The 12899-nt window shown below is 43.1% G+C and overlaps 1 protein-coding gene across 9 annotated transcripts in view; it reads right to left on the bottom strand.

The window, feature by feature from the left end:
- Positions 1-7420, bottom strand: part of DMXL2 (Dmx like 2) — an 82573-nt gene extending 75153 nt beyond the window's left edge. For 5 of the 9 annotated variants that reach the window (XM_087972685.1, XM_087972682.1, XM_087972686.1 and 2 more), the window contains exon 1: positions 7062-7417. In XM_087972685.1, the coding sequence (XP_087828811.1) occupies positions 7062-7148 (87 nt within the window). In that variant the 5' untranslated portion in view covers positions 7149-7417. Of the gene's footprint in view, positions 1-7061 lie in introns of all 9 variants that reach the window. The other 4 variants (XM_087972678.1, XM_087972679.1, XM_087972683.1 and 1 more) reach the window with 2 other exon arrangements.
- Positions 7421-12899: the final 5479 nt, after the last annotated feature.

The following is a 12899-nucleotide window of genomic DNA, read 5'->3' as shown; positions in this document are numbered from 1 at the left end:
TCAAACTGGATGGCTTTAAGACTTGTGGACTTCAACTCCCAGAATTCCTCCTCCAGTCATGTTAGCTCAGGAATTCTGGGAGTTGAAGTCCACAAATCTTAAACTTGCCAAGTTTGAAGAGCCTTGCTGTATTCTTTCTATCTATCTATCTATCTATCTATCTATCTATCTATCTATCTATCTATCTATCTATCTATCCATCCATCCATCCATCCTACCTACCTTCCTATCCTATCCTATCCTATCCTATCCTATCCTATCTCTATCTCTATCTCTTTCTCTTTCTCTCTGTCTATTCTACCTCTCTTTATCTATCTACCTACCCTCCCTATTCTATTTTATTCTATTCTATTCTATTCCATTCCATTCCATTCCATTCCATTCCATTCCATTCCATTCCACTCCACTCCACTCCACTCCACTCCACTCTCCACTCTACTCTACTCTACTCTACTCTACTCTACTCTACTCTACTCTACTCTACTCTACTCTATCTCTCTTTATCTATTCTACCTCTCTTTCTCTATCTATCTATTCCAAACTTGACAGCTTTAAGACTTGTGGACTTCCAACTCCCAGAATTCCTCCTCCAGTCATGCTAGCTCAGGAATTCTGGGATTTGAAGTCCGCAAGTTTTAAACTTGTCAAATTGGAAGACCCTTGACCTAGAAAATAAGAAAACTAAAGCTTACAAGAAACAAAGAAAACAAGAAAAGAAAGTTAACAGGAGTTTAGCTGCTGACTTTCCTTAAGGTCTTTCTCTTGTTTCTTTAGTTGCCATTGATTTAATTATTCAGATATTCCAGGATTGTGCCCAGACTAGTTTTCAAAGAACTTGCATGACTTCTGAAGTTCATCAGCAATTTTCATGCAAATTAGGCTGTGTTACGGAACCATCCCTTCCAGTTTTGAGTGGCACTTTGTTGGCCAGATCCAAATTCAACGACTGTGCAGATTTTATATGCAAATATGAACTTGCTTCCCCAAAGAACTAGATCATCAGATGTTCTCAATGAAACATGTTCCTAGAGATATCATCAACCGTATGTAGGGTTCAAACAAGTCCCACAAGTTTGGAACTACTGTTCTGGCAGCAGTGTGGGAAATAGAGCCAGTTTAATTTGGAAGTTAAGGCACCAGGCTAGAAACTGGGAGTTCTAGTCCCACCTTAAGATATGAAAAACCGGCTGGATGACCTTGGGCTGGTCATTCTCTCTGAGTCCAACTCACCTGAAGGGGTTTGTTGGGGTGGGGAGAATAGGAGGAGGAAGGAATATTAGGTATGGTCATTGTCTTGATAAAGATGGGATACAAAATATTGAAAAATAAACACAAAACATGATTTCATTTTGCAAATGATCTGACTTATATGCTTGCATCAGCTGTATTCAGGGGTGGGATTCAAATTTTTTAACAACCGGTTCTGTGGGCGTGGCTTAGTTGGTGGGCGTGGCTTGGTTAATCATGTGACCGGGTGGACGTGGCTTGGTGGTCATGTTATTGGCTGGGTGTGGCCAATTCAACATCACTCACATTGAGGCACGCATCTCCTCGCCTGGCCTCTCATGACTGTGGGGATGCTGCAACAGTCGTAAGTGTGAAAAATGGTCATAAGTCAATTTTTTCAGTGCCATTGTAACTTTGAATGGTCACTCCACACAAGCAAAGTACCAGCAAAGGAGGGGATTAAAAACTCCAGAGAAGTTCCTGAGACAGGAAGTCTAGTCCTGCCAAGAATGTAATAAGGGTTAACGGAGAGGCAGTTTCTGTAAGCAACACCAGAATGTTTCCTTCCTGCCTTCCTTACAGGATCAGGCCAGTAATTTCTTCTAACAACCAGTTCTCCGAACTGCTTAGAATGTTAACAACTGGTTCTAGCGAATAGGTGTGAACTGGTAGAATCACCCCTGGCTCTACTACCACATTGCTATTTGTGCAGTGATGTAATTTTGGCTGTCATTCTGATGTCACTCTGGCTTGTGACAAACACCTGGGCATTAAAATAAATACATTTGTAGATCATGGGGTTTAATGCTAGGTCATCATTGATGGAACGGATGTCCATCATCTTTAGAAGAAACTAAGTTGAGTACCATGTGTGCCCTACATCTCTTATTTTAATACCTTGTGCATTCTGACCTTTAGCCCAGTGTAAAATTTAAACATCTAGGACCTGCAGCTTCATTAGCATCAGAAGACCCAATTTCTGTTGCTAGAAATGGCATGCTGCACAGAAATAATCATTGCTATCAAACCCAAGAAAGCAAAACCAAAAAAAAAATAAAAAAAATAGTATTACTGAAAGAGAACAGTCACCCAAAGACTTTAATCAACAGCATTATCCTTTCTGGTTCAACAGATTATATCGGTGTCATAATTAGCTTTACACTTTCTGACCAACCAAGACCTTACACCACTTCCCGTTCTTTAGCCAAGATGTCTCATGAACCTATGACACTGAGGCTAAGAATAAGAGATGAGACGCAGTTGATGTCTCATCTCCCCCAGCTCCTGGCCGGCTGTTCGCAAATCGTCATCCCATCCACCATCTGGAGCTGCAATAGAGCCTACCCATTTTGATCTGATAAAAATGTGGGAAAGCATTCATGCCAGCAAGAGAGGGAAAAAAAGAGAGAGAGAGAGAGAGAGAGGAGAAGGAGAGAGAGAGAGGGAGGGAGAGAGAGAGAGAGAGAGAGAGAGAGAGTAGAAGTACAGCATCTACACAATGCTGTTCATTTATATTATGAACTGGACAGTGGTGGGATTCAAAATTCTTTACTACCGGTTCTGTGGGCATGGCTTGATAGGTATGGCTTGGTGGCCATGGCAGGGGAAGGTAAAATCTACTGTAAAATCTCTACTCCCAACCCACTCGAGAGAGAAGGTTATTGCAAAATCCCCATTCCCTCCCCACCCCACTAACCTGCTTTTCAGCTCTGTTCTCCTGTGCAGGGCAAGCAAAGAAGACCCAACCAATCAGCTGGGACTCAATGGGAGGAAGAGAATAGATGGGGTTGGCAGGACCAGTCAGAGGTGGTATTTGCTGGTTCTGCGAACTACTCAAAATTTCCGCTACTGGTTCTCCAGAACCGGTCAGAACCTGCTGAAGACCACCTCTGGAACTGGAGCTGAAGGTCCCTGCATTAGAAGAAATGACATCAGCTGGCACAAGTGGCCAAGGAATGTCCACCTTGGTAGTGACCTCCAGTGTCTTTAGAAGTCAAGAGAACTGCATAGCAGCAAAAAAAAAAAAAAAAAGAGAGAGAGAGAAAGAATTTGTGATTTGTTTCTCTTCTGTCCCAAAGTGTATGGCCGTGGCTTTGTTGAATGACTCTTAAAGACATTGCTCTCCTGAAATCCTAAAAAGATGAATCAACAGGGGCTCAGGTTGACTTAGCGATTAAAACTATATTCTGCATCGTTTGGACAATAAGTAGTAGAGCCTTTCTACATCAAGATAGTCCTGTTTCACCCTTTGAGGTTGTGTTTCTCAACTCCCAGAATTCACCAACTCCTGGAATTCTCAGGCTGGTTGGTGAATTCTGGGAGTTGAAGTCCACATCTCTTAAACTTCCTGAAATTGAAAAACACTATTCTAAAAGCTGTTCTTATTGGTATAACTCTACAAATTGGTAAATACTTAGAAGCCAAGCTTGTTGGGAAGTTGTTCAGAGTGGGTTTTGCCTTCCTTTTCATTTCATTTTTTAGAAAGGAATATTAATATCCCATTTTATATCACACAGAAACATCTTATCCACAATCAAGGAAAAGAGGCATTTGAGATGTTTGAAACCAAATAGCTTCATTAGGAAAGAGGCCAAAATCTTTTTATAGAATCAGAATTAAGCCGTTTCTTCAATAAATAAGTGAAATCCTTCCTATTCTCCTAGATCCTGTTATTAAATGAAGGGTCAGAAGTACACATTTGATTATTTCTCAGATACACTCTTTTCTTCTACAAGCAAAAAGCTCTCAGACCAACTCAGAATAAAAACTCAAGTAAACACCACAGAGACTAAAACAAAACAAGGCTGCATTTTAGGCAAGATTTAAAAGCGATAGAATGTTACTGCAGTTAGGAAAACACCTTTATATTTTGATGTACGTCGATGCACGTTATCTTTTCCAACTTTTAAAAATATAAATGTTATTAAAAGTTTTAAAGAGATCATAAAGATCAATGCGAACTAACACAGGATGAAAAAAAAACAACAAAAGAAAAACACAAATGTGCGGAAATAAAAACATAAACAGACAGAAGAACCTTCTGATTTTCTTTGCAGCAAATATAAATGAAATTTAAAAAGTTATCTCTATGATTGCAAAAAAGCTTCACTTTCTTCTAATTGTCAATTTTTCCTTCCTAATCATCAAAACCACAACAGTATTTTTGTTCTGTTGTGTGCAAAATGTCTATAAAAGGTTTCCAGACAGTCATAACTGTAAATATTACCTTCTCTCTAATCAAGGAAGCCAATTTAACCCTCTCAGCAAGTTCCTTCATCTTCACCTACCATTTCTCTATTGTGGGTAATGTGAAACTTTTAAATATATAATAATCTTGCCCCAGTTATAACTTTTTCCAGTCGAACTCAACCTGTCTCGACCTGTCTCTCTATCATCTTGGCAATAAGACAGAAGTGGTCTGCCATTTGCCTAAATTTGTTTTTTCCTTTTTCAATCTAGCTACAGCCATGGATTTTTCGTGTGGTCCCCATTCAAACACCAACCAAGGCTGAGCCTACTTAGCATTGAAAACAATCAAGGCTGGCTAGGTGTCGGTCTTCAAACTGGACAGCTTTAAGACTTGTGGACTTCAACTCCCAGAATTCCTCCTCCAGTCATGTTAGCTCAGGAATTCTGGGAGTTGAAGTCCACAAGTCTTAAATTTGCCAAGTTTGAAGACCCTTGGGCTAGCATATGTGTCTTAGGATCCTTGTTGCATTAGAAACACACACAGAGAAGGCCTTGTAACTTAACATCTCTGATTCAGGGAATCCAATTGAGTTTGGTCTCATGGTTAAGGCACCAGGCTAGAAAGTGGGAGACTGTGAATTCTAGTCCCACCTTAGACACGAAAGCCAACTGGGTGAGTTTGGGTCCATCACCAGGAGATGGTGAGTTTTAGCCCTGCCTTAGACATGAAAACTGGTTGGGTGACTTTGGGCAAATCACCAGGAGGCAGTGAGTTCTAGTCCCACCTTAGCCATGAAAGCTAAGCTGGGTGACTCTGGGCCCATCACCAGCAGATGGTGAGTTCTAGTCCCACCTTAAGACAGGAAAGCCAGCTGGATGACTTTGGCACATTCATTCTCTCTTGGTCCAAGCCACCTTGGGGTTGGGTTGCTGTTGAAGATAGGAAGAAGAAGATGTATTGGGTATGTTCACTGCTTTGAGTTGTTGGTAAAAATAATAAGGGCAGAATACAAGCTAACAAACCAACCAAATAAATAAACCTAGCACTATCTGGTTTCTGCTCTTATTAGCCTCAATGCCTCTTGGCCAATAGGTTTTGAAAACTGGAAATCCCGCCTTATCTGCTCTATGCAAATTTGGCCCACAAAGAAGTGTTCACCAGGACTCCTTTTCAATCTACAGGTATATTTACCTTTCCTTATCTAAAGATAAGTGATTCCTGTTTGGGGAGAAAGATCACAAGACACGCATAGCATCAGCAGCCACCATCTCTAGGGCTGAGACCCACTCGGCCTTGTCTTTTCAAAACTACCATGTCCAGATATCCGAAGGAGTGGAGTGTACTTTTTGGCATTTGATAACTTATTTTATTTTATTTTATGTATTTAGTCAAGCGGTTATAAGATAAGAGGTATAAGTATAAACATAGTTATGAATACATGAAATGGATACATATAAGAAAAATAAAAAGAAACAATAGGACAGGGATGGTAGTAGGCACGTTGGTGCGCTTATGAACAGACCTCTTAGGAAAGGGGTGAGGTCAATAGTAGACAGCCTAAGGTTAAAGTTTTTGGGGTTTGGGGAAGAAACCACAGAACCAGGTAGAGCTGGGAGAGAATATGACTTTTGTGATATTCTCTCTCAACGCTTTTGCCACCTCCACAAATTATCCCACTTTTTCCCTGAGTACCAGTAGAGCAAAAACCTTTCTCCGATCACCCCATTTCCCCCCCCCCCGCCCCCAAAATCCACACAACACACAAAAGCACACTCAGGGTAAATCTCTTGGGATGGGAAAAAAAATTTAACCACGTTTTCTGTAGAGCCGATAATGTGTTATTTACAAATACAGCAGCATGCATTTTCTCTCTTGCCCCCAACATATGAAGGTGTGTGTGTGTGTGTGTATACACATACACACACACACACACACACACCCTGTTTGCACAGCCCCACTTCTCCCACCTAAATACACATCCCTGTACAATTTTCCTCTTGCATACCCCATACTAACATCCCCTGATCTGCAAGTAAAGGGAAAGTAGGCTATTCATCCACAGAAGGCCAATTTTCTGGCAGACGGGGGAGTACTTTTTCTTTTGACAATTTACTTGACTCGAACACGAAGACTCCGGGGGTGCACACATCTTGACACGGTGGCACCCAGGGAGGCGCGCACCTTCAATCTCCGTACGCAGGCAACATTGCCTCCCCCCCCCCCCCACACGCCTGCGCAGATGCCCACGGAGGGGTGCGTTGGCCGTACGGTGTACTCCGTGTGTCCCGGGAAAGGGAGGGGAGAGGAGGCGAAGTAAAGCTGGTCCAGCACCTCCCGAGCTTCCCCTCCCTCTCCCCAGCATTCCCGAATGATGCTGTCGGTGCTGCTTGGTGCAAAACGCTGCCCGGCCCTGGAGCGCAGCCTTGCAGGGAAAGCCTGGCGCGGCGCTCTCGCCCAGCGGGCAGCGAAAGAGCCCCCCAATTCCCCTCCCCTCCAAGCGATTCATCGGTTAATCATCAATCTCTTGGCCCTCCCTCCCTCCCTCCAAGCCCGGCCTCTTGGCCCCTCTCTCCCCTCCTCCTCTTCCTCTTGGGGGCCTCGGGATTGCCGGCTGGCCTCGCCTCTTCCCTCCCCGCGCCCTTACCGTGAACGGGGTGTCATCGACGCTGCCCACCGAGTAGCAGTTGTCGCCCGGGTTGACGGCTCCAGTGAGCACCTGGTGCAGATGCATCACGCCCGGCCTCGCTGGCCAGCCAGCCAGCCAACCAGCCAACCAGGCAGGCAGCAGACAGGCAGGGTTCCCTGGCTTGCTCCGCTCCTCCTGTGCGCAAAGAGAGAGAGAGGAGGAGGAGGAGGAGGAGGAAGACGGCTACGACCCGGCCAGGCCCGCCTGCCTTTCAGATCTCGCCCCGCCACCCCAGGAAGGAAGCAGCAGCAGCAGCAGCAGCGGAGAAGGGAAGCCTCTTTGCAGGCAAGGCAAGGCAAGGCAAGGCAGGCGGGCGAGCTGGCCAGCGGCCCGGCGCGCGCTCTCGTGGAAGCAGCAGCAACAGCAGCCGCGGAGGCGGAGAAGAAGCAGAAGCAGAAGAAGACGGGGAGCGCGCGGCGCGCGAGGGAAGCCCGGGAGGAGGGCGAGGGGATAGCGCGCCCTCGCGCGCCCTCCTGCCAGCCCTCCCTGGGAAAACCCTCTCGGGGTCGCGCGCGGGAAGGAGATCAAAGCGGGCGCCCGCCCGCCTCCGGAAGGTTGGGCGGAAAAGAATTAAAGGAATTAAAGGAATGGAAGAAAGGGGAGAGAGGAGAGAAACTGCGCTTAACTCTCCTCTTCTCTCCTTTCCTCTCCTTCCCTTCTCTCTGTTTCTATCTATCATCTATCTGTCTGTCTGTCTGTCTGTCTGATCTCTGTGTACATCTATTTTTATCCCTTCCTCTCTCGCTTTATTTTTGTTTTGTCAAGCAAGGTATAAGTATAAACATGGTTATGAATACGTGAAATGGATACATATCAGAAAAATCAAGAGGACAGCCCATCCATTATTATTTTTTTTGGTTTCGTTTTGCAAAGGCTTTTCTGTCCTTACACCTCTAACTGACCCACAAACCGAAAGACAATTGCACAAAACCCAACAGGAAGTAGCCCAGCCATGAAAAAAGAGAAAGAGAATTCGTTTGGTGAGCCAAACTAATCAGGGTAAAGCTTAACCATATATTTATTCAGTTATCTCCAAATGATTCAGCGCTGCTGATCAATAACAACAGCACACCTAAGCGTTATTGTGCTCCGCTTGCAAGGGCTGGAGGTTTGGAGCTTTTCTTGCTTCAGAGTAAACCCTAGGGCAGTGTTTCTCAACCCTGGCCGCTTTAAGATAGGTGGACTTCAATTCCCAGAATCCCTGAGCAAAACTTATGGAAGTCCGCCATCTTGAAGCTGCCAAGGATGCTGGCTGGGGAATTCTGGAAGTCAAGGTCCACCTATCTCAAAGCGGCCAAGTTGGGAAATTTTGCCCTAAAATAGGAGGTGGTTGGGGCATTGTGCTCACCACCTTGAGTGATTTATAAAAGCAACAACAGTGGGATAAAAATAAATAAACTTTCATGGTTTCATTTTGCAAATGATCTGACTTAGTACTTGCCTCAGCCATGCTAATACAATATTTTTTTGTGCGACAACACAAATAGTATCACCGGTTGTCATTTTGATGTCATTATGGCTTGTGACAAGCACTTGGGCTTCCTCGTTTGCTTTGCTTCTTTGCTGTTTATTTCTTCTTCTTCTTGTGCCATATCCACCATCGGATGTTGGCGGTCATGTTGCCGATCCTATTTTTATCAACAGCTGCATGAAAAAGTGCTGCTGAGTTTAGTCCAAACCAGTCCCTTAGATTTTGAAGCCATGATGTTCTTCTTCCCCTTCTACCTTTGTGGTTTGTTTATTTAATGAGCAACAATGAGCTGAGGTCACAGAACACACTAAGCCAAGGAAGGCAACCTGCAGCTTCCAGTTCTTGGGGGCCTTTTTGAGCTTGGCTGATGAAAATGGAAGTGACCATTTCCTATCTTCTTTTGAGGTAGAAACTGATGAACACTGTCATTCAAATCCTAAACAACACAAGGTTCAAAGAAAATCAACACTGTAAGCATACATTTTTTTGCATCTTGCCCCCCCCCCCCCAACAATCTGGGTCTTTATTTTACCAACCTCGGAAGGATAGAAGGCTGAGTCAACTTGGAGCCCCATCAGGATTAAACTCCGGGCTGCAAGCAGAATTTTCCTGCAGTGCTGCACTTTAACCTCTACATCAGTGGTCTCCAAGAATTCTGGGAGTTGAGGTCCACAAGCAGGGGTGGGATTCTACCAGTTTGCACCTATTTGCTAGAACCGGTTGTTAACATTCTAAGCAGTTCAGAGAACCGGTTGTTAGAAGAAATTACTGGCCTAATCCTGTAAGGAAGGCAGGAAGGAAACATTCTGGTGTTGCTTACAGAAACTGCCTCTCCGTTAACCCTTATTACATTCTTGGCAGGACTAGACTTCATGTCTCAGGAACGTCTCTGGAGTTTTTTTCCCCCTCCTTTGCTGGTACTTTGCTTGTGTGGAGTGACCATTCAAAGTTATAATGGCACTGGAAAAAGTGACTTATGACCATTTTTCACACTTACGTCTGTTGCAGCATCCCCACAGTCATGAGAGGCCAGGCGAGGAGATGCGTGCCTCGATGTGAGTGATGTTGAGTTGGCCACACCCAGCCAATAATATGACCACCAAGCCATGTCCACCCAGTCACATGACCATCAAGCCACGCCCACCACCTAAGCCATGCCCACCACCTAAGCCACGCCCATAGAACCGGTTGTTAAAAAATTTGAATCCCACCCCTGTCCACAAGTCTTAAAGCTGCCAAGTTTGGAGACCTCTGCTCTACATCAACAGTATGGAACAAAAAAGAGATTTATGCAGGGGTGGGATTCAAACGGTGTTACTACTGGTTTGGTGATTACGTTTTGCATGTGCTTGCACTCTTCATGCACATACGTGCCAGATGTGTGCTGCATGCGTGTGTAAATAAAGGAGAGGTAAGAGCCCAGGCGGGCAGGTGGGCCAAACAGCAGCAAACACAGAACTGGTTCGGTATCTGCTGCTCTTCAGAGCTACCGGCTCTATAGAACCGGGCAGAACCGGTAGTATCCCATCCCTGGATTTATGACTAGTTCTTGAGCTTACAACAGACCCAGTGTCCTCGTGATCACATGATTGAAATTCGGGCGCTTGGCAACCAGCATGTATTTACAATGGCTGCAGCCTCCTGGGGTCACGTGATCACCATTTGTGACCTTCCAGGCTGGGTCAATGGGAGAAACTGGATTCATTGAAGGACCATGGCAATAAAAGGTAATAGAATAGAGTAGTGTAGAATAGAATAGAATAGAATAGAATAGAATAGAATAGAATAGAATAGAATAGAATAGAATAGAATAGAATAGAATATAGAATAAGGAATAAAGAATAAAGAATAAGGAATAAGGAATAAAGAATAAGGAATAAGGAATAAGGAATAAAAATGTAATGGAATAAGAATGGAATAAAAATGGAATGGAATGGAATGGAATAGAATAGGGAATAGGGAATAAGGAATAAGGAATAAGAAAGTGGAGTGGAGTGGAGTGGAGTGGAATGGAATGGAATGGAATAGAATAGAATAGAATAGAATAGAAGAATAGAATAGAATAGAATAGAATAGAATAGAATAGAATAGAGAATAACGAATAACGAATAAGGAATAAAAATGTAATGGAATAAGAATGTAATGGAATGGAATAGAATAGAGAATAGGGAATAAGGAATAAGAAATAAGAATGGAGTGGAGTGGAGTGGAGTGGAGTGGAGTGGAATGGAATGGAATGGAATAGAATAGAATAGAATAGAATAGAAGAATAGAATAGAATAGAATAGAATAGAATAGAATAGAATAGAGAATAAAATAACAATAAGGAATAAAAATGTAATGGAATAAGAATGTAATGGAATGGAATAGAATAGAAATAGGGAATAGAATAAGAAATAAGAATGGAGAGTGGAGTAGAAGTGGAATGGAATGGAATGGAATGGAATGAATGGAATGGAATGGAATAGAATAGAATAGAATAGAATAGAATAGAATAGAATAGAGAATAAGGAATAAGGAATAAGAAATAAGAATGGAGTGGAGTGGAATAGAATATAGAATAGAACTAGAATAGAATAGAGAATAAGGAATAAGGAATATAAATGTAATGGAATAAGAATGGAATAAGAATGTAATGGAATAGAGAATAGAGAATAGGGAATAAGGAATAAGGAATAAGAAATAACAATGGAGTGGAGTGGAGTGGAGTGGAGTGGAATAGAATAGAATAGAATAGAATAGAATAGAATAGAATAGAATAGAATAGAATAGAATAGAATGAGCTGGAAGGGACCTTGGAGGTCTTCTAGTCCAGCCTATTGCTCAAGCAGGAGACCCTGTATCATCTCAGACAAGGGACTGTCCAGTCTCTTCTTAAAAACCACCAGTGATGACCCACAATTTCTGAAGACAAGCCATTCCACTAGTTAATTGTCCTCCCTGTTAGGGAGTTTCTCTTTAATTCCAGGTTGCTTCTCTCCTCGACTAGTTTCCAGCTTTATTTCTTGTCCTGTCCTCTGGGGCTTTGGAGAATAATTTGTCCCCCTTCTTCTTCGTGGCAGCCTCTCAAATACTGGAATGCCGCTCTCCTGTCAACCCCTAATTCTTCTTTTCTTTAGACTAGCCAGACCCAAAACCTGCAGCCATTCTTTCTATGGTTTAGTCTCCAGGCCTTTGATCATTTTAGTTGCTCTTCTCTGAACTTTTTTCCAACGTCTCAACATCAGGGCAACACAAAAACTGCTCCACTTAGCGATGGATGCCCCATCCCAATGGTGGTCGTAAGTCAAGGACCCACTGCAATGGACCCAAAGAGTTAAGCTAGATTATAAACCTAAGAAAGAAGGTGTCTATGTATCATGTGTTAATATGGGGAACAGAAGCCATTTGATTGCAGATGACTTGCTGGGAAATTGATGAGTAATATCAGCCTTACCGTGTTCTGCCTTCGATATTTGCGTTTGCTGAAAGGGGTGTGTTATCATCTGCGCTGAATCTCATTGGCTGGATCACACAAATACATAAAAAACTCAATCTTCTATTGAGTCAGAATCTGAATATAGCTACCCATTAAGCCCACACCAACTGGCAGTGGATATGCAGGCTTTCAAGATGGAGATTCCCACCCAAAAAATATTGTTTCATGCTTGGCAGATGAACTGATTTGTTTACCAGTGGGTCAGATTTTATCTGTAGCTGCATTAAGGAAGCTGTTTCCCCTTTAACGCTCTTGAAAAAAACACTCCCCAAGACAGCGTGTTTTCAGGGTATGTGTTCTTTTGCCATCTGTTGAATAAATATTTAAAGAAGCCCCAAAGCTGCCTTGGTTTATAAAGGACTTAAAAATCCCATGTAGCCTAAACGTACGAGGCCTGTTGTCTTTTGTAGCATCAACAGCAGAGGAAAAAACAAACAAACCCCCAAACTGATCAAGATACAAAAATGCTTCAACTACAGAATTTACCAGGTCCTTACAACGCAACGTAGATTAACAAGCGTTCTATTGTTGATTGCAGGCAGGTTATTTTAGAGCTTGTGGCTGACAAGAATCCTCCAATTTCCAGATTTTTTTCTTTAAGATCCTCTCTTAGGGGAATTTGCTTATTCTCTGGTTGCTTGAGAATTCCTTCTCAATTCCTCATGGCCGTGTTGGCAGAACTCACATACTGGACATTCTGGATTCTTGCACCCGTTTCTGGTTACTCCAGCTTGTTATTCTGAAATTTCGCCCTCCTCAATTTCCCAGTCCAAAAAAGCCCCCAAGAGAAAGGAAAAAAAAAAAAAAAAGAAACCTAATGCAATCTAGGCAGTATTAACAGAGGGAT

This window comes from Notechis scutatus, chromosome 11, assembly GCF_049901735.1.
Source record: "Notechis scutatus isolate UNSWTSFEM ecotype Mainland chromosome 11, rNotScu1.2, whole genome shotgun sequence".
Classification (NCBI taxonomy): domain Eukaryota; kingdom Metazoa; phylum Chordata; class Lepidosauria; order Squamata; family Elapidae; genus Notechis; species Notechis scutatus.
This window is presented reverse-complemented; position numbering and strand designations above follow the sequence as displayed.